Raw genomic sequence first — 25,196 nt, forward strand, 5'->3', positions numbered from 1 at the left:
CTGGGGAACCACCATGTAGACTATTGAAGCCCTCCCTCTACGTAGCGTTCTTCTCTCTGGTACCCAGGGTACCAATTTCAGCAGCCCCAGGCAACAGTCTCACCTCCTCAGCTCAACATGACTGTTATGCTATCCTTAAGTGCCATCTTCCTAAGAGGTAAAAAGTACCCCCAGGAAGAAAACAAGAATTAAACATGGGCTTATTTCATGTATTTACCTTCTTTCAAGAACCATATGTAGTTCTGGTATTTGTGTTGTCCAAATGCATGAAAACAGTTAATTCATATTTTTTGTCCAGTTTTATAGTTATTTGCAGTGAAAAGATGACTTCAGGACCAATTACTTCATTATAACCAGAAGTAGAGTAAGTATTTTTACTGTGAGAAATATATGAATTTGTTTCAGGCATTGCTTTTCTAGTCTAAATACTCAGACTTACTTATTTCAACATAAACCTATATGCTAGTGTCAAATTATGTTAAAATTTATAATCCTTAGTGACACTTCAGTTATACTGTAGTTCCAAACTCTATGCAGAATAGCCTATATACTTTAGCTATGGCTTGATGTCTTTATGGTTTCTCATCAGCCTACAAAGAGCCTTGTTTTGTGTATTCCCAAGTTGGGGGCAACCGAACACCCTTGAAGCAGCCTGTGAATAACTGTGATGATACTTTGATGTTTGAAGCAAGGTTTGAGAGTGGTAATCTACAGACGGTAGTCAAAGTGTAGGTTTTGATTATTTTTATTTGAGGAGGTAGACTATCAACTATTTATTATTTCCTGTATTAGATACATTAGTTTTAGTATCCATTACTGAACTATAATTCCTTGAAGTATAGATGCTACTTAGAGATTATTTTAAGGGGGTAGATATGGAAGGTTCTGGATTCAAACAATTTTGAGAACTATGAATTAAAGTTAAACAGGTTTCTGTAATGTACATTTTCAGTATGCCAGTATGAATTGTCACACACACACACACACACACACCGCTTCTCAGACTGTTTAATGGAGTAGTTCTTCAGATGAGTGTTCTGTAAAACGTGCCTGGGAACATGCCTGCAATCCAAGGATATTTTTTTTTTAATTTTTATGAAAAATTTTAAACATACACTTAAGTACAGAGCATAATACAGTTCTACATTAACTATCATATACCCATCACCTAGATTCAATGGCTCTGAAGGTTTTACAACATTCATTTCCTAGTTCACTGTTTATAACTACACACACAAACACATATACACACACAAGTGCATAATGCTGATAGAATAGGAAGTACTTGGTAAAAAACGTCACAACTAACCAGGTAAAATTGTTAGATATATAAGTAATATACTAATGAAATTATTTTTGCCTTTAAGTATCTTCAGTGATTAGGTATGGGGGATGCAAACAGTTATGAAATACAGTTCCTGTCCTCTCAGAGTTTACAGTTTTATAATCCATATGCTCATAGTAATTTATATAGGTTTTTAACCTTTCTTAGTGATAGGTATTTCAGATTCCTAGAGCTAGAATCTAATATAAAACAGAAATATACGTCTGAAAAAAAGAAACATTGGGCTTGAATTCTTAAAAACTTAAGAACTCTTTAGTCACTTCTTTTATAGGAAACATAACTGGGTTGCCCATTTTTTTATGTGCTCTCTCGAATACAAAGGAGTAAAAAGACTTTAGAATTCACATAGAAGCAGTTTTGCATCCAATAAAAGAGAAAGCTTCAAAACTTTGATTTTTTGCAATTATTTGTTTCCCAAATAAAAAGCTTTCTGTGAATAGGTAGTTTATCATTTGTATATTTATTATTACTTTTATTATTTAATTTAAACTTGAATGTCATTTTTACATTTTTATGTGTTTTTCCCCTTCCTTTTTTTGTGTCTTAGGGCAGAATATGAATACCAGATGACTGTGTGCCCTGACCTGTTCACAAATAAACACACCCAGTGGTACTACTTCCAAGTCACTAATACCCAAGCAGGAATAGTCTACAGATTCACTATTATCCATTTCACCAAGCCTGCTAGTCTTTATAATCGGGGTATGCACCCACTGTTTTATTCTGAAAACGAGGCCAACGCTCATAATATTGGCTGGCAGAGAATAGGAGACCAAATGAAGTATTATAGAAGCAACCAGGGGCAAGACGGGTGCCATTATTTCTCTTACATGGGCATTTCAATTTCCACACAATAAAGATACCTGCTACTTTGCTCACTGCTATCCATACACTTACACAAACCTGCAAGAATACCTTTCTAGCATCAATAATGACCCAGTACAGTCAAAGCTTTGGAAAATACGTGTCTCGTACCACACAATTACTAGGAACATGGTGTATGTTTTAACGATTACTACCCCCTTGAAGAACAGTCAGTCAGGAAAGTGAAAGGCCATGATTTTGACTGCAAGGGTACATCCAGGAGAAACCACAGCTCTTGGATCATGAAGGGCTTCCTAGATTATATTTTAGGAGACTCAAGTGATACACAGTTGCTCCAGGACACTTTCATCTTCAAGGTGGGACTCACACTGAATCCAGATGGTGTGATTGTGGGAAATTATCGGTGTTCCTTAGCTGGATGGGATTTAAACCTTAACTATACATCTCTCCTGAAGGAGTCATTTCCTTCTGTTTGGTATACCCGGAACATGATCCGTAGGTAAAATAAGCATCAAATTACCCTGTGCTTATTTAGTAAACTTGGTAGTAAGAATTTTGCTCCCACAATCCCACTCATTTTACTCTAGATTTTCTTAAGATAGTTTAACTATAGCTACTTAATTTTTTTCCTCATTCTTCCCAACTCTGCTTCTGTACCTTTCTGGCATTATGCCACTACGTTCACTAGCTTTCTTTTAAGTAATGAAATAGACTCTAGAACATTTTAATGGCTTAGTGAAAATGTATAGTTACATTTGCCTATCATAAAATTTGGTTTCTTCCTAAAGTTAATGGTAGCACTGATGTTTATTTTGGGATCCTTGAATCCCTTATATGTGAAAATTAATTACATCTACAGAGCCTTCTGGCACTACGTTGACCATACATTGCTCTATGATGAGTCTTTTGATGACAGGTTACATACTTATTTAAACTTTCATGAATAGTCTTATTTGCCCCTGGAAAAAATGAACAGCTTTAAATTTTCTAAAGAATCAGAACAGTAAAATGCACGTAGTATTTAAAGCTTTGTTGAATTACTGGGTGAATTCTTTAATAGATTCAAGTAATAACAATCAGGAATAGGCATTGCTAGAGTAGAAAGATTTATTGGAGTCAAAAAACACCCAAATCCTCTTAACCTTTTTGGTTAAGAATGTGGAGACTAGAGTGAAAACATATCAGATTGGAATCCCTGCTATATCATTTGCTAACTGTGTGATATTGAGCAATTTAAAAACAAACCCAAACCTCAGTTTTCTCATCTATAAAGTGGGAATAATAATGCTTACCTCACGGACAAGAGGATTAAATGAGAATATTACTACTAAAGTGCCCAGAATAAAGTGCCCAATATTACTGGAACATTGGAAGCTCTAAATGTATTCAGTGTTTCCACAAATGTAAAAAGAAAAGAAGTTAATGAATTAGATATAGATGTAATAACTCTTTGTAAACTATTTAGGATTGTTCAAATGTTACAATAATAAGTACTATTATAGAGAGTGTTTATATCCTCATCCAGCTCTGTCATCAGGGCCCCTAGTAAAAGCATAAGAGCCCTGTTACAAGGAGGAGGACCTCAAAGATACCTCCAGTCCCTCAGAGGAGCTGACAGGCTTCAGGAGTACCCAGCATGGCTCTAGTTACTTAGTTCAGCCTCACCTTTCATGTTAATCCTTTTATTTTTATAGACACATGGGGAGTGAAGTGCAGATCCCCACAAAAATGAGTAAAAACTCTTGTTTTATACCCCTCACAAATGTGGACTTCAGGATTCTCTGAAATTATTTGGGAAATATTTAAGTCATAAAGAGTAACCCATAACTTATTTTCCTGGGGATGGCACACAATGAAGAGAGCTGAGTAAATGCAATGTGGTATCCTAGATTGGATTCTGGGACAGAAAAAGGACATTATTGGGAAAACTAGTGAAATCCAAATAAGGTTGGGAGTTTAATAGTAATGTACCAACGTTGGTTCCTTAGTTTTTGACAATGTGCCATGGTTATGTAATATGTTAACATTAGGGGAAACTGGATGAGGGGTAGATATATGGAAACTCTCTCTACTATTTTGCCAGTTTTGTGTAAATCTGAAGTTATTCCAAAATTTAAAGTTTATTTTTTAATAGAAAGGGAGCTGATGGGATGCCAGTTAGAGTATTTATAATGTCTACTTAATGCTCTTTGACATTAAGGGTGCCTGGCCCGACACAAGATGGATTACAGGCCAAGGCCCTTTGGCTTGTCTGTGTGGAAGATATTTTATATGTCTTTGTTCTTCTTAAATTGCCTCATAAGAAGGTTAAGGCAGGAATCTATTCAATAAGTTTCAGAAAGACTTCCAAGAAAGAGAACTACTTTAATGCAGTTAATTAATCATAGGCAGATAAATGGAATAAAAGTCAGTCACATACGTGTGGAAAGGTGAGAGGCTGTAAGTATGTCTAAAACTAAATATATTTAAAGTATTTGAGAATAATAGAGAGTAGCTTTTAATATAGGATACTTAGTGTAAGGTACTTAGAATATCTTAACTGTGGCTAAGAAAGAAATCCCAACTGTTTCTAAAGTGATTTAAATTAGTGTTAAGATGAGAGACCCTATTATGCTGTTTGACTTCAAAAGTAGTAACATTTCTTTGGGATTTAATTACTTAGAGGTTTCTTCTGACTCACTTAAGAAACCAAATGTTCATTAAAACTGGGGAAATGGTTTAAAAATGTACAGCATATCTTATTTAAGGAGCTAACTTGATAGTCTTACTTTATAATCTAGTCCTTTTCCTAAAAACTTGTAATGATCATTTGGTGACTTTATGTCAATTTTATGTTATCAGTTAGAATTTACTGGTCATCAAATGAAAAAGGGCAATAAATTAATACATGTAACAGACTTCAGCTTGGGATTTCACTATAGTTTAAAGAAGTATTGTTTTGGATAGAAGCTACACTTTGAATATTTAGATTTTAGGATTTAATATTTTGTTATAAAAGTATTACATTTCATGTTACTATAAATTATTAACATTTGGCATTTATTCTTCCAGATATAACAAACAGTATATGTAATTTTAGTTATTAAAGTAATATAATAATGCTATATGAAGTTTGGAAATATGATATGAAAATAAAGGCAAAAATGTCGGTAATCCTACCACCTTAACACCACCACTTTTTCACCTTTTGAAAGCCTCTCTACTAGTTATTTTCATCAACCAGTTTGGGGGACTTATTTTTTATTACTTTAATATTCATTGAATGCCTAAATTATGCAGGCTAAGAATTGTGCTCTTGAGAAATGATTTCTTTAAATTATTTATTAGAAATTTACCAGAAGAACAATCAATTCAAACTTTGGTACTATTTTTCTCAAAATGATATTTACTCACCACATTACTCAAAAGTTAAATATTAATTGGCTTCAGCACTAAGTCGTCAGGCACTCAATTTTTAACACATATTTTGGTACTTGTGTGCATAGCACTGTTTTAGATGTTTTGAAGCATTCCCTATCCATATTTGATTAAATATCAAAAATATGAAAACTTACCTAGGCAAGTGCCAAGTAAATGGTACCAACATTAAGTGCTACAGGAGTTCAAAAAAGAAAAGTCTGTGGGCTTGACTAGTCAGAGAGGAAGTGAGACATGAGGTTGGTGTTGAGGGATAAGGGGTAGTATTTGCATTTACAAAGATGAAGAAAGAAGATACTTCAGTCAGAAAGAATCTATGTGAGAGCTAAAAGGCAAAGGTAAGAGTGAGCTGTTTTCTGTGTACAACAAAAAAAACAATCAAAAAAGCAGAGAGATCCTCTTGGAGAAAGTCTTGGGAGTAAGGTAAAAATTTTGTCCTTATACTGGAAGGCTAAAACATTCATATTTTATATACAGTTAGTAGGAACTTATTGTAGGTGTTTAAAAAATTATATGTTAATAATCATAAGAGGTAAGAAAAGAAACTGAAAACTAGGATATAAGAAATTCTGTTTATTTGGATATTAGACTTGTTAATCCATAATTACAGCCATAGAAGAAAAATGCAGAGGTAAAATGTAGTAACTTGTTCTTTTTCTTCTTCGTAGATTGATGGAGAAACGAGAGGTTATTTTGTATTGTGACCTTCATGGCCATAGTAAGAAAGAGAACATCTTCATGTATGGCTGTGATGATAGTGACAGATGTAAAGCATTATACTTACAGCAACGAATCTTTCCACTTAGGCTGAGCAAAAATTGTCCAGATAAAGTAAGCGCCTTTAATATTTTGACTTTTCCTTTACTACATGTTGCCCATGCAAGACAGCAAAATGGATAATTTTAGTCAGTAAACTGCTTTTTTATTTAGTTATTCTGATTGGTTTATAAAATTGACCATAAGAAAGCAACTGTGTGAAATGTTTAATGACCAGTAATTTGAGATATGAAAAAAAATGCCCAATATCCTACCACCGTACTTAATGATAAAAGACTGATTGTCTTCCTCCTGAGGTCAGGAACAAGGCAAGGATATCCACTTTTACCCCTTCAACTCAGCCTTATACTGGAGGTTCTAACAAGTACAATAAGGGAAGAAAAAGAAATAAAAGGCAGACAGATTGGAAAGGCAGGCGTGATTGTGTTCATAGAAAACCCATGCAATCCACAAAAACTCCTAGAACTGAGTTTAGCAGTGTCATAGGATACAAGGTCGACCCACAAAAACCAACTGCAGTTCTATATACTCACAGTGAACAACTGGAAACCAAAATTTAAAAGAATATCATTTACCATCACTCCAAAATAAGTGAAATACTTGTGACTGCAAAGGGATGGCACAAGGGAGTTTTTAAGAGGTGATGGAATTGTCCTATATCCTGATTTGTGGTAGTGTTTACACAAACCTATACATGTGTTAAAATTCACAGAATGGAACACAAAGTAAAGTTTTTTAATTGTAATTAAATGACAAAAACTCATTGTAGATACTGATGTTATAACAGTCCTTGAGGGCGACTTTCAAATTATCTTTCATGTGATAATAAAGCATCTTTATTCGATTCTGAAAATCTACAACACTGATCTTCATTCCTAAACATGTTTAGGCTCCTTCCTATAGCCTTCTAAAGTCAACACTATCAAGAATTCATCAGCTGGTTTTGAATGCATATGTTATATATAGATAAAAAATAAAATTTATTTCAGAATTTAAGTCTATAATTCTCAGAAATGTAAATATGTCATCCTTAAAATGAGTGATTTTCATTGGTCAGGATATAAAAGCTCCCGAAGCTTTAGAGAGAATTATTGCTTTTGCACAACTACTTTTTCACTTCCAACCTTACTTCCTATGAAAGACATTGTGATTAGAAAAGCAATGGGTCTCATTTTTATTTGCGTCTTTTCAGTTTTCATTCTCAGCTTGCAAGTTTAATATTCAGAAGAGCAAAGAGGGAATAGGAAGGGTGGTAATGTGGAAAATGGGAATCAGGAACAGCTTTACCATGGAGGCCACTTTTTGTGGATCTACTCTGGGTAAGATCAAGTGTCCTCATTCATGACTGTCAGAGCTTTAAACCAAAGAGACGTTTTTAATGTAAGATTAATAGTGTAGGCAACTGGATCATGAGCACTTTCTTCCTGCTTAGATACATACTGATATCTAATCAATTCTATAGATAGGATGAATAAACAGACTCCCACTATATATCTCTATCATCATTTTCCTTTTTTTAGAAAAGGAAGTTTTAGCACATACATAGAATACCTAATTGGTTGTTTCATGAACTAATCTTTAATTGCTTGTTTGGGGTTTTTGTTTTTGTTTCAGAAGGGGTTCCTACAGATGACTCTAATGATTTCAAGAAAAAGCAATGCTCATAATTAAAATATCAGGATAGAAATATCTTTAGTAGATTTGCCATTTTTAAGGCAAACTTAGACTGGGCTTTGTTTTTGTCAATTTGTACTTTAATTGGTTCCTTGAACTAGAAAGTGTGCCCTAGTTCCATTTAAGAAAGCTTTTAGTCACATTTAACATTATCCTTAGAATGCCCCATATTAAGGTAATTGTCACATTATTAGAAAGTGTATCAACTCAAAGGAAAGTGCTGGAAATCCACACTTGTAACTTCTGGCTAGTTTTTAAAGCACCTTGAAATTCTTAAAACACTATTAATGATGATGAAAACATTAAAATATTTACCCAGGTTTTCCTCTAAGTGATAACTAGGGTGCTTATAACTGGTAACCAAGTATTCTATAACTTTCTTACTGAATTTTCTTCTGCTTTGCAACACAGACTAATCTGTATTAAGTCACCTTTGGTCCAGGTGGTGGAGAAGGAACAAGGGAAAGCAATAAGCTGTTAAATGACCTGTCCCAGTGTAGAAAATCCAAAGGACAGAATATGGAATCATATCAGATGTTTTGTTTACACTTTGTTGGGCAACTTAGGCCTACCTGCTAAGAAAATATGTTTAAGTCACCTTCAAGGGTGGCTAAACTTATTGATGTTTTAGGTAATAAAAGAGGCACTCATTTCAACACAAAAGACTTGGAGTTGATGGGGTATCATTTTTGTGATTCTCTCTTGGACTACTGTGATCCAGACCGAACCAAGGTAAGTAAAGTCCATTTGATGATACATCAGACTCCAGTCTCTCAGATAACATAACCTGCCTATGGGCCTACAGCAGTTTGTTCCTTTTAATATCCTAACAGTGTTCAGTGTTTTTTGTACTTGATGTTCCAGGTATCTATAAATATTCAGTTTAATTAGGAAATAGTTATTTTATAATTAACTCATCTATCATTTTCCCCTAGTATTATCAGTGCCTGAAAGAATTAGAAGAAATGGAAAAACATATAAACTTGGAAGAAGTCCTTGATGATTCAGATACTTCTCTGAAAGAAATTACATTGGATCTAGAGTCTAGGTAAGTCAGGATGGTGGTAGTAATGTAATTTGCTGTGCTGTTCTACTGATACTATGCTCTTTATAATAACATGAGGATATAATTTTCAGTCTGTACTGAAAATCCTGGCTATAGGTGGAGGAAAATTTTTCCCATGCACATTACTTTAGCCAGACCTCATCAAGGCTTCATTTATTCATTTATTTAGATGATATTAATTGAGCACCCACTATGTACTGTATATGAAAGACATATTCAAATTGTTTTTAATGCTGTCATTACCCACAGAGAACTGACACACTTATAGAGATGCCATATAAATAATCTAAGTTAGCGAATAATAAGTGCAAAATTTAATGCCAAGGGAATGTTATTGGAAGAAGGAAGGTGCTAATTTTAGTGCAGTTCCTATAGGAAAAGCAGAACAAATGTTTGATCCTTCCCCTTTATTTATAAATTTTCAGACTTTGAGTTAGTGCCCCTGTATTGTTTGCAGATAGAGAGTATCATTTTGAACTCATAGATTTGTTTATATTTGACGTGTTCCAATCAATTTCAGTCATCATTCTTCTAATACTCTTATAATGCCTAGAACTACTAAACATCTATACCACCTTTGTAAACATTCTTCTTATAATTAGAACTATTTCTGCCATTCCAATAAGATACTAAAGTAAAAGTAACAGCTGAAATCTTAAAATACCACCAAAACATTCTGTAAATTAAAATAATTTATGATTTTTTGTAGTAGCCATGGCTCTGACAGTTCAGAATCCAGTGACTCTCAGACTGATCTTCTCAAGTTAAGTTCTCAGGTACGATTGAAAATTTCTGCCTATGATATGGACATGCCAAATAAGTACTCTTCTTATTATGACTAACAATCAGGCAAAAAAAAAGTTTGCAGTTGTATAATTATTGTTTATCATAATTGTTATTTTCTTACTATGTACCATATCCTTAAATCACAGAATTTTCTAACCATAGGGTTTTTTAATACTCTGGCTTATTGATGAGAACAGTTAAGATCCAGACAGACTAAAGTACATTTCAAAAGCCACACCGCTTGTTAATGAGAGTTGGTAGCATAACATACATCACCTGACTGCTAGTCCTATATTCATTCATTCATTCACTTAACAACTACGTACTGAGCCCCAACTATGTGCTTGGGAATAGAGCAGTGAACAAAACAAGACAAAAATCCCTCCCTCTGTAACTTATATTCTAGTTGGTAAGTAAAATATATGATGTGTTAGATGATCAGAAGTGCCCAAGGAAGAGATCAGAGCAGGAGGATTAGGGAGCTCAGGTGGTATTAGTACTGAATGTGCCCCCGCCCCAACCCTGACCTCCAGTGTGATGGTGCTAGGAGGTGACCAAGACAAGCTAAGACAGTACTCTATTGGTACATGTTAGAAAATGCTGATATTGCCATGTAGGGACTTCTGCAGGTGATTGTGGAGAGAGCTCAGGAAGAAAGGAAGAGAGTGGGAGAGTAAGTGTCCATCTTTTTAGACAATACATAAGTAATCATGTACAGATAAGGTCTCAAAAATGAAGAACACGTTACTGGACAATGGACAAAAAGCAGTCCTTGCTATAAAATGGTAAAGAACTTGGCTGAATTGCATTTGTGTTCTAGTGTTTTGTGCAAGGTAGAACTTGTGAGTGATAAAATTGTATATTTAGCTGAGGAGATATCTAAGCAAAGTGTTGAAGGAGTGGCTTGGTTCCTCCTGACTGCATACAGTTAAATGCAAGAGATAAATGAACTGAAGAAGGAATTGTTAAGCAAAAAGGACCCAGAACATTGAAGTTTGGAAAATTCTCAGCGCATCCATAATCCAAAGAATGAGAATGTGTGTTCAGAATAGAACAGTTAAGTGTGTGGGGGACCAACCATTTGATAAGGAGATGAGTGTGGGTATGAAGCATGGAACTAATCAGCCACCCCAGCAGGAAAACTGCCAGTTTGAACCTAAGGGGTGAGCCACAGTTTTTCAATGTTACACTCCATTTATAGTTGTTATAAAATATTGGCTATATTCCCCATGTTGTACAATTATCCTTGTAGCTTATTTTATACATAATAGTTTGTACCTCTTAATTCCCCACCCCTGTATTGCCCCTCCCCCCTTCCCTCTTCCCACTGGTAACCACTAGTTCTCTACATCTGTGAGTGTGTTTTGTTATATTCACTAGTTTGTTGTATTTTTTAGATTTCACATATAAGTGATATCATTCAGTATTTGTTTTTCTGACTTATTTCACTTATCATAATACCCTTCAAGTCCATCCATGTTGCTGCAAATGGCAAAATTTCATTCTTTTTTTTGGCTGAGTAGTATTCCATTGTGTGTGTGTGTGTGTGTGTATGTATGTGTGTGTGTATATATATATATATATATATACACACACACACATACATACACGTCATCTTTATCCATTCATCTGTTAACGGACATTTCCTTAGGTTGCTTCCATATCTTGGTAATTGTAAATAATGCTCCTGTGAACATTGGGATGGATGTATCTTTTCAAATGAGGGGTCTTGTTTTTTTCAGATGTATACTCAGGATAGGAATTGCTGGGTCATATGGTAGTTCTATTTTTGAGAAACCTCCATACTGTCTTCCATAGTGGATCCACCAATTTACATTCTCACCAATAGTGTATGAGGGTTCCATTTTCTCCATGTTCTCGCCGTCATTTGTTATTCGTGGGTTTTTTGTTTTTTTTTTGCGGTACGCGGGCCTCTCACTGTTGTGGCCTCTCCCGTTGTGGAGCGCAGGCTCAGCGGCCATGGCCTATGGGCCTAGCCGCACCGCGGCATGTGAGATCTTCCCGGACTGGGGTGTGAACTCGTGTCCCCTGCATCAGCAGGCAGACTCTCAACCACTGGGCCACCAGGGAAGCCCTATTCGTGTTCTTTTTGATGATAGCCATTCTGACAGGTGTGAGGTGATATCTCATTGTGGTTTTGATTTGCATTTTCCTAATGATTAGCAGTGTTGAGCATCTTTTCATTTACCTGTTAGCCATCTGCATTTTCTCTTTGGAAAAATGTCTCTTCAGTTCTTCTGCCCATTTTTTAATTGGGTTGTTTGGATTTTTGTTTGCTTGTTCTTTTTCTTTCTTTCTTTCTTTTTTGGTTGTGTGGCATGTGGGATCTTAGTTCCCCGACCAGGGATCGAACCCATGCCCCCTGTGGTAGAAGTGTAGAGTCTTAACCACTGGGCCACCAGGGAAGTCCTGGGTTGTTTGTTTTTTTTTGATGTTGAGTCATATGAGCGGTTTATATATGTTGGATGTTAACCCCTTATCAATCATATCATTTGCAAATATTTTCTCCCATTCAGCAGGCTTTTTGTTTTGTTTATGGTTTCCTTTGCTGTGCAAAAGATTTTAAGTTTAAATAGGTCCCATTTGTTTATTTTTGCTTTTATTTCCTTTGCTTTAAGAGATAGATCCAAAAAATACTGCTACAGTTCATGTCAGTGTTCTGCCTATGTTTTCCTCTAGGAGTTTTATGGTTTCCAGCCTTACATTTAGGTCTCTAATCCATTTTGACTTTATTTTTGTATATGGTATTAGTGAATGTTCTAATTTCATTGTTTTACATGTAGCTGTACAGTTTTCCCACCCCCACTTGGTGAAGAGATTCTTTTCTCCATTGTATATTCTTGCCTCCTTTGTCATAGATTGAGCATAAGTGTGTGGGTTTATTTCTGGGCTCTCTATTCTGTTCCATTGATGTTTGTGTTTATTTTTGTGCTAGTACCATACTGTTTTGATTGTGGCTTTGTAGTATAGTCTGAAGTCAGGGAGTGTGATTCCTCCAGCTCTGTTCTTCTTTCTCAAGATTGGTTTGGCTATTGGGTTTTTCATGTTTCCATACAAATTTTTAAAATATTTGTTCTAGTTCTGGGAAAAATGCCATTGGTATTTTGATAGGGATTGCATTGAATCTGTAGATTGCCTTGGGTACATTTTAACAATATTAATTCTTCTAATCTAAGAACACAGTATATCTTTCCATCTGTTTGTGTCATGAAGACAAATTTTTAAAAGCCCTGAAGGTGACTAAGAGATCATCAGGGCCATTAACACTAGGTTTTAACAGGGCAGATGGCTTCCAATAGAGGCCATGGAGGTGAGCCGCCTGGAGCTGTGCACTGTGGTGTGGGCAGAGTCCGGACAGAGAGCCAGGCATGAGTAGCACCCTGCCAAGCTGTTGGCGTGCTATTGCCACCCTAGTGGGTCCAGAAGGCAGAGCATTGGGGTAAGAGGATTATTCTTGACCATTAAGATCTCATTGAATCTGCTTTACTAGGTTTTGAGCTTGCTTGGGACCCATTCCCCATCCTTCTTTCCTTTTTCTCCCTTTTGCAATGGGAATGTCTTATCCTATGCCTGTCCCACAGTTGTATTTTGGAAGCACATAACTTGATTGGTTTCATGGGTTCACAACTGGACAGGAAATTTACCTCAGGATGAATCATATTTTGAGTCTCATCCATATCTGATTTAGATGTTATTGAGATAAGACTTTGTGGAGTTTAGAGTTGATGCTGGAATTAGTTAAGACGTTAGGGGTTGTTGGGATGGGATGAATGAATTTTGCATGTGAGAATGACATGAATCTGAGGGGATTAGGGGTGGAATGCTATGGTCTAGATATTTCTGTCCCCCAAAAGTCATATGTTGAAATTATAATGCCCCATATTATGGTACAAGAAGGTGGGGCCTTTGGGAGGTGATTATGTCATGAGGGCAGAGCCCTCTGAATGGGATTAGTGCCTTATAAAAGAGGCTCCAGAGAGATGCCTACTGCCTTGTGAGGATACAACAAGCAGTCTACAACCCAAAAGAAAGCTCTCATCTGACCATACTGGCACCCTCATCTCAACCTTCCAGCCTCCTGAACTATGAGAAATAAATGTCCCTTATTTATTAGCCACACAGTTGGAGGTATTTTGTTATAGCAGGTGAATGGACCAAGACAGATGTTGTATTCATTTTCTATTGCTGAGTAACTAATTACCCCAGATCTTAGCAGCTTTAAACAACAAACATTTATTATCACATAGTTCCTGTGGGTCCAGAATCCAGGAGTGGCTTATCTGGGTTCCTTTATCTAAGGTCTCTGAAAAGACTGCAGTGAAGGTAGCCTAATCTCAGAAGCAGAATCCCATTACTTTTGCCATATACCATTCAGTAGAAGTAAGTCACTAGGTTTAGCCCAGTGACCTAGGATTACAGAAGGGTATGAATACTAAAAGATGGGGATCATCAGAGGTCATCTTAGAGATTGTCTACCACAGATGTAAAAGCCATTACTTTGATTTGACCTTTGCCTCAAGGCTATGTTGAAGCCAACCTACAAATTCTAGAATTTGGGGCTCTCTGTTTCCCCTCTCAGTTCAGTTTTTTTATCCACATTTTTTGAGCTGATTTCTTTCTTGTAGCACACCTTATCAAATAAAGCTAGCAACAACTAACTCACAGTCTAAACTTTCTGCCTCAGAATCTCTTTGCCCAATGACTCAGTTCTGTTAGGTATATTTTCTGTCTTTCACACTGTCACAGAAGATAGTTTTATTAAATGTATCACCTCTACATAACTTTCTAGGTTCCTATAACCACCTGTTGTTATTCAGTCACAAAGCCAATGATTGCCACATAATTTAGGTTTTTATTAGGACAGCATTCTATTTCTAGGTATCATTTTCAACACTATTTATATTTTATTCATTAAAACAAAATTCTCAGAATCTCAGTAGCTTATAATAGCAAATACCTATTTTCCTGTTCATGGATCATCTGTGGCTCTACTGGGCTAATAGGGGATCAGTTGAACTTATATCCAGACTGTGGGTTGTTTCAGATCTATTCTATGTTTCTTCCTCCCCCCACCCCAAGACCAGCAGCCAGTTAGGGTACGTTCTGCTCATGGTAAATCGCAAGAGTTCAGGAGGGCACGCCAAACCATGAAAGTATGTTTAAAGTCCCTGTTTCTCATTCCACTGGCTAAATCAAGTCATATATCCAAATCTAACATCAATGGAATAGGAAGGGTAAAAATTTGGGAACAATCCAGGGGCATCTATTCCCGGGGTAGGTACTAGAAGTGCAAAGGCCATGAGAAAGGAGCATGTCTGTCATCTTCTAGGAAGACCAAGGAGGCTAATTTGGGTAGAGAAGACTGAAAAAGGAGAACAGTGGTAAGAGATAAAGTGAGATAGGTGTTGGAAGTTGAGGGGGACAAATCATGTAAAACCTGGCTTAGGACTTCACTTTTTACTCTAAGTGAGTCTGGAGAGTTTTGGTCAGAGGAGTGACATGATGTGCTTTAAGTGTCAGCAAGGTCACTTTGGCTGTTGTTTTGAGAGTAGAATGATGAACCACAAGGGGAGACCATTTAAGGGGCTACTGCAGTTATCCAGGCAAGAAAAAGTGGTGGCTGGACCAAGGTGGTAGCCGTAGAGAGGATGAGAAGTGATCAGATTTTAGATATATCTGACAGAGTCTAGAGAATTTGCTGATGGCTTGGGTGTGAGTTTGAACAGTAAAAAGGAGAGCTAGGGGTATCCAGAATTCCAGGCCTGAGCAACTGAAGATGGAGCTTCCACTTACTGACATGGGGACTATTTTCTTCTCTTCCTACTAAATCACGTTCTGAAGGTATGTATCAGGACTCCATACATTGCAAGGAACAAAACTCTTCAAAAAAAATGGCTTAGCTGGGCTCTCCTGGTGGCGCAGTGGTTGAGAGTCCGCCTGCCGATGCAGGGGACACGGGTTCGTGCCCCGGTCCGGGAAGATCCCACATGCCGCGGAGCGGCTGGGCCCATGAGCCATGGCCGCTGAGCCTGTGTGTCCGGAGCCTGTGCTCCGCGACGGGAGAGGCCACAACAGTGAGAGGCCCACGTACAGCAAATTAAAAATAAATAAATAAATAAAAAGGCTTAGCTAAAAGGGGAATTGGTTGGCTTAGTAAGGGAAAAAGTCTAGGGACGAGACTGGCTTTAGCCATGGCTTAAATAAGGGGCTCAAAGGATATCACTAGGATTCAAAGTTTTTTCCCCATTTTAATGTCATTTCTGCCTCTTCTGGGTTGGTTCCATTCTCAAACTCTCCTCTCTTGCTGGCGAAATGGAATTCCAGCCTCACATTCTCACAACTTTAAGTCTGGTAGATACCCTCTTTTCCAGTAGCCCCCTCAAAAACGTAGAGTTTGATTCTTTTATTGTAGTAAAAATACACATAACATTTACCATCTTAGCCATTTTTAAGTGTACACTTCAGTGGTATTAAGTACATTCACATTGTTGTACAACCATCACCACCATCCCATAACTCTTGTCATCTTCAAAAACTGAAATTCTATACCCATTAATAACTCCCCATTCTCTGCCCCCCTGGCCCTTGGAAACCACTGTATACTTTCTTTCTTCGTGATTTTGACTACACTAAGTACCTCATATAAGTAGAATCATACAGTATTTGTCTTCTTGTGATTGGTTTATTTCATCTAGCATAATGTCCTCAAGGTTCATCCATGTTGTAGCATATTTCAGAATTTCTTTCCTTTATGAGGCTGAATATTCTATTGTACGTTTATACCACATTTTGCTAATCCATTCTTCCATCAATGGACACCAGGGTTGCTTTAACATTTTAGCTATTGTGAATAATGCTGCTATGTACATGATTGTACAGATGTCTCTTCAAGACGTTGCTTTTCATTCTCTTGGTTATATACCCTAAAATGAAATTGCTGGATCATATGGTAATTCTACTTTTAATTTTTTGAGGAACCTCCATACTGTTTTTCACAGCAGCTATACCATTTTACATTCCCATCAACAGTGCACACAGGCTCTGATTTTTCTACATGCTTGACAGCACTTGTTATTTTCTGGGTTTGTTTTTTTTTTAATAATGGCCATTCTAACAGGTGTGAGGTGATATCTCACTGTGGCTTTGATTTGCATTTCCCTAATGGTTAGTGATATTGAGCATCTATTTATATGCTATTTATATGCCTATTGGCCATTCATATATTTTCTTTGGAGAAATGTCTATTCAAGTCCTTTGCCCATTTCTGAATTGGTTTATTTTTTGTTGTTGTTGAGTTTTAGGAGTTCTGGACGTTAATCCCTTATCAGGTATGTGATTTGCAAATATTTCTCCCATTCTGTATTTTGCCTTTTTACTCTCTGAATAGTGTCTGTGATGCACAAAATTTTTAAAATTTTCATTAAGTTCAGTTTGTCTATTTTTCTTTTTTAAACCTGTGCCTTTAGTGTCATATCTAACATATCATTGACAAATCCAATGTCATGAAGCTTTTGCTCTATGTTTTCTCCTAAGATATTTATTGTTTTAAGTATTACATTTAGGCCCTTGATCAATTTTGAGTTAATTTTTGTATAAGGTGCTAGGTAAGGGTCCAACTTCATTCTTTTGCGAATCGATATCCAGTTTTCCCAGCACCATTTGATGAAAGACTGTTCTTTCCCTGTTGAATATTTTAGCACCCTTGTCAAAAATCACAAAGATTTATTCATGGGCTCTCTATTCTGTCCATTAGTCTATATGTCTGTCTTCATACCAGTACCACATTGTCTTGATTACTGTAGAAATGTAGTAAGTTTTGAAATCAGGAAGTGTGAACCCTCTAATTTCCTTCTCCCTTTTCAAGATTATTTTGGCATTCAGAGTTCCTTGACATTCCGTATAAATTTTACAATGAATTTTTCTATTTCTGCAAAACATATCATTGGGATTTTGCTAGGGATTGCATTGAATCCATAGATTGCTTTGGGCAGTATTGGCATTTTAATAATATTAATAAGTCTTCTAATCCATGAACAAGGGATGTGTTTATATTTATTTATGTCTTCTTTAATTTCTTTAAGCAATGTTTTGTAGTTTCTGTTACACAATTCTTTCACCTCCTTGGTTAATTCCTAACTATTCTGTTCTTTTTGATGTTCTTGTACATGGAATTGTTTTTGTAATTTCCTTATCTTTCATTATTTGTTTATAGAAATGCAACTGTTTTCGTGTGTTGAGTTTGTATCCTGATACTTTGCTGAATTAATGTATTAGTTCAAACAGGTTTTTTGTGGACTCTAGGGTTTTTAAATATATCATCTGCAAAAGAGATCATTTTACTTCTTCCTTTCCAGTTTGGATGCCTTTTATTTCTTCTTCTTGCTTAATTGCTAGGGCTTGAACTTCCAGTACTATGTTGAATGGAAGTGGTGAAAGCAGACACCCTAGCCTTGTTCCTGATCTTTAGAGGAGGTGCTTTTTGGTCTTTCACCATTGAGTGTGATGTTTGCTGTAGGTTTTTTATAGATGGCTTTTATTATGGTGAGGTAGTTTCCTTCTATGCCTAGTTTGTTGAGTTTTTTTAAATCATGAAAGGGTGTTGAGTTTTGTCAGATGCCTTTTCTGCATTAATTGAGACGGTCATGTGTTTTTTTCCCTTCATTCTATTGATTTGGTGTATTACATTGATCAATTTTCATATGTTAAAACTATCCTTGCATTCCAGATATAAATCCTATTTGGTCATGGTGTAAATCCATTTAATATGCTGCTGAATTTGGTTTGCTATTATTATTTTGTTGAGGATTTTTGCATCAGTGTTCATAAGGGGTATTGGTCTATAATTTTCTTGTAGTCTTTGTCTGGCTTTGGTATCACAGTAATGCTGGTTTTACAGAGTGAGTTAGGAAATGTTCCTTCCTCTTCAGTTTTTTGGAAAAGTTTGAGAAAGATCAGCATTAGTTTTTTAAATATTTGGTGGAATTCACCCAAGAAACTGTCAGGTCCAGGGCTTTATTTTTGGTTGGGAGAATTTTCATTACTGATTCAATCTCCTCAACTAGTTATACATAGGTCTACTCATATTTTCTATTTCTGCATGAGATAGTCTTGGTAAGTTCTGTGTTTCTAGTCATTTGTCCATTTCATCTAGGTTATCTAATTTATTGGCATACACTTGTTTGCAATACTCTTATAATCCTTTCTGTTTCTGTAGAATTGGTAGTAATATCTCTACTTTCATTTCTGATTTTGGTAATTTAACTTTTTTTCTTTGTCCATTTAGCTAAAGGTTTGTCAATTTTGTTGATCTTTTCAAAGAATCAACTTTTGGTTTCATTGATTCTTCTCTAGTTTTTCTATTTCATTTATCTCTGCTCTAATCCTTATTACTTCCTTCCTCTTCTGTCTGTGGATTTAATTTTTTCTTCTTTTTTTTAGTTCCTTAAGTTTAAAGTTAGGTTACTGACTTGAGATCTTTAGTTTTTGAATGTGTTTATAGTTATAAATTTCCCCCTTAGCACTACTTTCACTGTGTCCCATAAATTTTGCTCTGTTGTGTTTTCATTTTCATTCAACTCTGTAAGTATTTCCTAGTTTCTCTTGTGACTTCTCTGATTCATTGTTTAAAAGTGTGTGTATAATTTCCACAATTTTTTGAACATTTTATTTTTCCTTTTGTTATTTCTAACTTTATCCCATTGTGGTAAGAAAAGATACTTTGTATGATATCTATCTTTTAAAATCTATTAAAACTTAATTGGTGGTCTAGCATATGTTCTGTCCTGGAAAATGTCCTATATATGCACTTGAGAAGAATGTGTGTTCTATTGTTGTTGGGTAGTGTTCTGTTTATGTCTGTTAAGTTTTGATGACTCATTGTGTTAAGTCCTTTTTCCTTATATATCTTCTGTCTGACTGGTCTCCCTATTGTAAGTGGGGTATTGAAGTCTCCTACTATATTGTAGAACTGTCTATTTCTCCCTTCAATTCGGTCAGTTTTTGCTTCATACATTTTGATGATCTGTCATTAGGTATGTAAATGTTTATAATTGTTATGTCTTCTTGCTGTATTGAATCTTTTATTAACATATCTTTTTTAAAGTAGTTTCTAGTAACATTTTTAAATTTAAAGTCTATTTTGTCTAATAGAGCCACTCCTGCCCTCTTTTGGTTACTATTTGCATAGAATATCTCTTTCCTTCCTTTCACTTTCAACCAGTTTGTGTCTTTGGATCTCAGTGAGTCTTTTATAGACTGAATATAGTTGGATCATGTGTTTTTATCCATTCTGACAATCTCTGTCTTCTGATTGGAGAGTTTAATTACTGATAAAGAGAGACTCCTGTCACTGTGCTGTTTTCTATTTGCCTTATAGTATTCTTGTCCGTCATTTCCTGCATTCCTGTCTTCTTTTGTGTTTAGTTGATTTTTTGTGGTGAAATGTTTAAATTCCTTTCTTACTTCCTTTTGTGTATATTCTATATGTCTTTTCTTTGTTGTCACCAGGGGGATTACATTTAATATCCTGAAGTTATCACACTCTAATTTGATACAGCTTAACTTCAAAACATACAAAAACTCTGTTCCTTTACAGCTGCACTCCCAGGCTTTCAGCTGTATATGTCACCAAATTACGTAGTTACATGCTGTGTGCCCAAAAACGTAAACTAATAATTCTTTAAGTAAGTGTATTAGTCTCTTAAATTATGTAATAAATAAGGTTTAGAGTTACAGACCAACGTGACAGTAGTCTAATACTTATTTTATACTAATGTTTTTTCTTTAAATGTTTTTCTCTTAAATCATGTAGACAACAAAAAATTCAGTTTGAAACTATTGTTACAATAGTACTTACTAGCTTGTATAATTTCCCATGTATTTAACTTCACTGAGACCTTTATTTTTCTCTACAGCTTCAATTTACTATCTAGAGTCCTTTCATTTCACCCTGCAGAAATCCCTTGGGCATTTCTTTCAAGGCATGTCAAATGGTCACAAACTCCCTCAGCTTTTGTTTATCTGGAAATGTCTTTAATTTCTACCTAATTTTTGAAGGACAGTTCTGCTGTTTTTTGTTTTTTGGGGTTTCCCCTGTTTTGCACTGTGTTCCGGCTTCCAAAGTTTCTGATGAGAAATCTGATAATGATCTTATTGAGGATCCCTTGCATGTAATAATTTGCTTCTCTCTTAATGCTGTCAAAAGTCTCTCTTTGACTTTGAAAGTTTATGTGACTTACTGTGGGTTTTTAAATTTCATCTTACTTGGAGTTCACTGAGCTTCTTTGATATTTACCTGCCTGTCTTTCATCAAATTTGGGAAGTTTTCAGGCATTATTTCTTCACTCCTTGGCATTTGTGGGTTGCTGACTTCTCCAGCTCTAAGGCTGGGATGCATGAGGCAAAAAGAAAACACATGAAACTACTCACCATCATGCTCCTCTTCTGCTCCTGAAGTCCCTCATCTGCCTTCTTCTTTTCACCTTTTAGAGCCTCTTGTGTTTATTTGGTATGTAATACCCAGGGTATTAGTTGTACTTAGTGGAAAGAAGAGGACGAGTACTTCATCTTCCTAGAAGTGGAAGTCTTAAGATAGTTTTATGTCTGTCTGCATACATACATACTATCTTTGATATACTGATAAATAATGATTTTAAATATGATTCTCTTACCTAGAAAAAAAACAAGAAAAAACATCTGAAAACAAAGAAGGAAAGAAACTCTACCACAGCAAGCCATCAGAGAAGAGCAAGAGGTAAATATTCATTGATATGGTTGTTAACAGTCATTGAAAAAAAATGAGAATGGCAAATTATTTCCTCTTATACCCAGGAAGACTTCATGATTTTTCCCCAGGTAAAATTAATGATTAAAATTTTGCTCATATTATTTACTGTTTTTAAAAATACAAAAGAATCTTGACAGATAAGAGGTGGGTCTTATTACGGTGCTATATTTAAATTTCACTTATACTTACCTTACTTGGAAAAGTATTTGAGGCATCTTACAAAGATGTATCCAGGATAGCAAGAAAAAATAAATTTAAAACTAAGAAAAATTAATGGGAAAACAAGAGTATAAAATAGACGGTGCTGAGAGATTGCCTTCCATCATGATAGCATGAGGATCTCTGCAAACCCACTCACCAGCAAAAATCAGAGAAAATTATTTTTTTAAACAAAATTTAAAGTTTCTGGAAATGGTCCTAAGGGCATACAGCAAATGAAAAATCATCTATTCGGGAAAATCTACTAAAATTGGGTACAAACAAAAAAACAACCAAAAAGAAACCAGTGAGAGCCTGGGGTATTTGAATCAAGACTCTCCACACCCTGCCCTCCAGCTTCCAGCTCAATGATACTCTACTACAGGAGAGTGCAGCCAAGGACACAGGGTCCACTTTCCCCACAGATGCCAGCCAGAGGGCTATCTTCCCAGGAAGGGCAGGGCTTGCATATCTTATCCTGTCTCCAGCTGCCTGTTGTTGAAGTGAAGTTCCAGGTAAGTGCAGTCAGGAGGTGGGGGCTCCCTTCTTTCTACCCAGACCCCACTCTTGAAAAGAAGGCTCCACACTTTGTGTGCTACATCACTGAAAATATTTTGGTCCTAATCGCCCGTCTTGGATTGTAAGGTGTTGGTTCCACACTGGAAGAGGCAAATAGAGAAGACCTGAGGCTCCTGCCCTCCTTCCGCCTACATCTTAGCTCCTAAAGTGGGGTACCACTGAGACAAGAGTGCCACTGTCCCCACACTCAGCCCCAGAGACACATCAGAAATTTTGCATAAGTGCATTAAGATGGCAGAGTAGGAGGATGTGGAGCTCACTCCCCTCAAAAACACATCTACGTGTGGCACAGTTCTCACAGCAAACCAACTGGAAACTGGCAGAAGATCTCTTATACAACCAAAGCTGCAAGAAACATCCCCATGTCATTGGGTACGATGGGAAAAAAAAGGCATCAAGACGCAAGACGCCCCTGGGAGGCATCTGTGAAGGAGGGAGGGTCCACACAGGCAAGCCCTCACCCTGGGAACCCCATGACTGCTAGGAACTCCACCAGGACATATAGAGGGACTGGAGGGGCCTGGACTCTGATCCCAAGCTGTGTGCATGTGCTGGCTTGCTATCAGGGCAGAAAGAGACTAGAGCTGATGGCTGCCACTTCATCACACTTCCCAGCCTGAAGCACATGCCGGACTTCATCACACTTCCCAGCCTGAAGCACATGCCGGGTGGGGCAGCTAGTATGTGCAGTGGCTAGGCACTGAATCTTGGGTTTGTGTGCCCTGGGAGTGAACTCAGTCTAGCTGCACAGAGACAGCCCAGAGAGCCTGGGGTGTGGCCCAGGCCAAACCTCAGAGCCCATTGTCAGTACCTGCACTGCAGAGCACAAGTCTGCCATTGGAGCCCATCATCAGCACATGCGTGGTGGGGCACAGGTACGGTGGCAGCGGACTTTGTTGGCATACGCACCACGTGGCATCACAGAATCGCATGTCTCTGGCAGACAGCCCCTGGGGAGGAATACACAGTGGTTCCTTTCCCTGTGAGAGTGCTCTGGTTCTTCCCACCTCACACCCCAGCTTGGAGCTGGATTGTGGGTGGACAGGTCCTGGGAGAGTGGCCCCAGGCAGCAGCACAATGACCTCAATTCCTGCAGCCACAACACCCCAGCTCCCAGCACCAGCCTAGCACTAGGTCTGGGATAAACACAACGGAGAAACGGACAAGACCTTGGGCTGCTTCTGGGAAGAACTGTGGATGCCTTCAATGGTGGCACATAGGTCTGCTATGACTACATGGGCCTCACTTGCTTCAGCACTCACCTCCTTTGCAACAGAGCATATACTTAAGGGCAACAGAGTCTTACTGAGCCCAACCCTCAGGGCTTCTACGCCAACAATCAGGGAGCAGACCCCACCCCCAGCAAGGCTCTGACAGCCACAGAGCAAAGAGGAGGCCCCATCCAAAATCCAGTGCAGGCTCTGGACAACACAACACCAATCCCATCCCCTATCAAGGGGATAATGGCCAGCACACTCTGAGGAAAGATGTGGCTAGCATCCATACCAAAACTAGCCCTCACACCAAAAATATTGAACTCACACAGTCTATACAGGGACACTTTCACATAAAAGCACCCCTTCAAGACCACAGTAGCTGTTTCTCCTAAATTCAGAGACAGAGTAAGTTAAGTAAAATGAAAAAGAAGGAGAGGAACTGTTCCCAATTAAAAGAATAAGAGATATCCCCTGAAAAAACAAATCATGAAACAGACCTCAGTGGTCTATTACACCCTGAGTTCAAACAGGAGTTAATAAAAATGCTAAAGGAATTAAGAAAGATTATCAACAGAAAGGCAGATCACTGTAACAAGGATCTAGAAACTATAAAAAGGAACCAATCAAAATTAGACAAGTCAATTGCCAAGATAAAAACCAATCTACAAGCAATGAATAGCAAACTAAGTGCCACAGAAGAATGAACAACTGATCTGGAAGACAGAATAATGGAAATCAGTCAGAACAGCAGACAGAAAGACAAATGAAAAAAGAGAAGTGAAAGCAACATATGAGATCTATGGGATAATGTAAAGCATGCCAACCTACACATAATACTGGTTCCAGAAGGAGAAGAAAGAGAGAAGGGGACTGAAAATGTATTTGAAAAAATTATGGCTGAAAACTTCCTGAAATCTAAAGAAGGAAACAGATATCCAGGTACAGAAAGCACAGAGGGTCCCAAAGAAGATGAACACAAACAGACCCACACCAAGACATATCGGAATTAAAATGGCAAAAGATAAAGAGAGGATTCTAAAGGCAGATAGAGAAAAGCAGTCAGTTACAAGGCAACCCCCATAAGACTATCAGCTTATAAAATCAAGAACCTACAATATGCGGCCCACAAGTACAATATGCTGCCTACAAGACTCACTTTAGGGCAAAAGACACACAGGTTGAAAGTGAGGGGATGGAAAAGGATATTTCATGCAAATGGAAACAATAAGAAAGCAGGGGTAGCAATACTCGTATCTGACAAAGTAGACTTTAAAACAAAGTAGTCTTTAAAACATAAAGACAGAGAAGGACATTATATAATGATAAAAGGAGCAATACAAGAAGAGGATATTACACTTGATAACATAAATGTACCCAATATAGGAGCACCTAAATACATAAAACAAATAGCAGCAGACATAAAGGAAGAGATTGACAGGAATACAATAATAGTAGGAGACTTTAACACCCCACTGACATCGATGGACAGATCTTCTAGACAGAAAA

General features: G+C 37.0%; 2 protein-coding genes across 8 annotated transcripts in view; one reads left to right on the forward strand and one right to left on the reverse strand.

Moving 5' to 3' along the window:
- Positions 1–25,196, forward strand: part of AGBL3 (ATP/GTP binding protein like 3) — an 82,227-nt gene that overhangs the window by 33,610 nt on the left and 23,421 nt on the right. Inside the window, 11 exon segments of the mRNA XM_029234181.1 lie at positions 590–728; positions 1,893–2,168; positions 2,170–2,435; positions 2,438–2,669; positions 6,256–6,418; positions 7,557–7,683; positions 8,670–8,770; positions 8,974–9,086; positions 9,814–9,880; positions 21,585–21,663; positions 24,742–24,752. Of these exon segments, the coding sequence (XP_029090014.1) occupies positions 590–728; positions 1,893–2,168; positions 2,170–2,435; positions 2,438–2,669; positions 6,256–6,418; positions 7,557–7,683; positions 8,670–8,770; positions 8,974–9,086; positions 9,814–9,880; positions 21,585–21,663; positions 24,742–24,752 (1,574 nt within the window).
- CYREN (cell cycle regulator of NHEJ) overlaps positions 1–25,196 on the reverse strand; it is a 96,108-nt gene that overhangs the window by 4,312 nt on the left and 66,600 nt on the right. For 5 of the 7 annotated variants that reach the window (XR_003795323.1, XR_003795320.1, XR_003795319.1 and 2 more), the window contains exons 4-5: positions 23,285–23,423; positions 21,339–21,580 (exon numbers count right to left, since the gene is read on the reverse strand). Coding sequence is in view for 1 of the 7 variants with exons in the window: in XM_029234179.1 (XP_029090012.1) it covers positions 21,507–21,580; positions 23,285–23,423 (213 nt within the window). In the remaining 6 variants the exon portion in view is untranslated. Of the gene's footprint in view, positions 1–389; positions 1,063–19,070; positions 21,581–23,284; positions 23,424–25,196 lie in introns of those variants that run through there. The other 2 variants (XR_003795322.1, XM_029234179.1) reach the window with 2 other exon arrangements.

Source organism: Monodon monoceros, unplaced genomic scaffold (genome assembly GCF_005190385.1).
Source record: "Monodon monoceros isolate NGI ecotype Baffin Bay Population unplaced genomic scaffold, NGI_Narwhal_1 Super_Scaffold_2, whole genome shotgun sequence".
Classification (NCBI taxonomy): Eukaryota; Metazoa; Chordata; class Mammalia; order Artiodactyla; family Monodontidae; genus Monodon; species Monodon monoceros.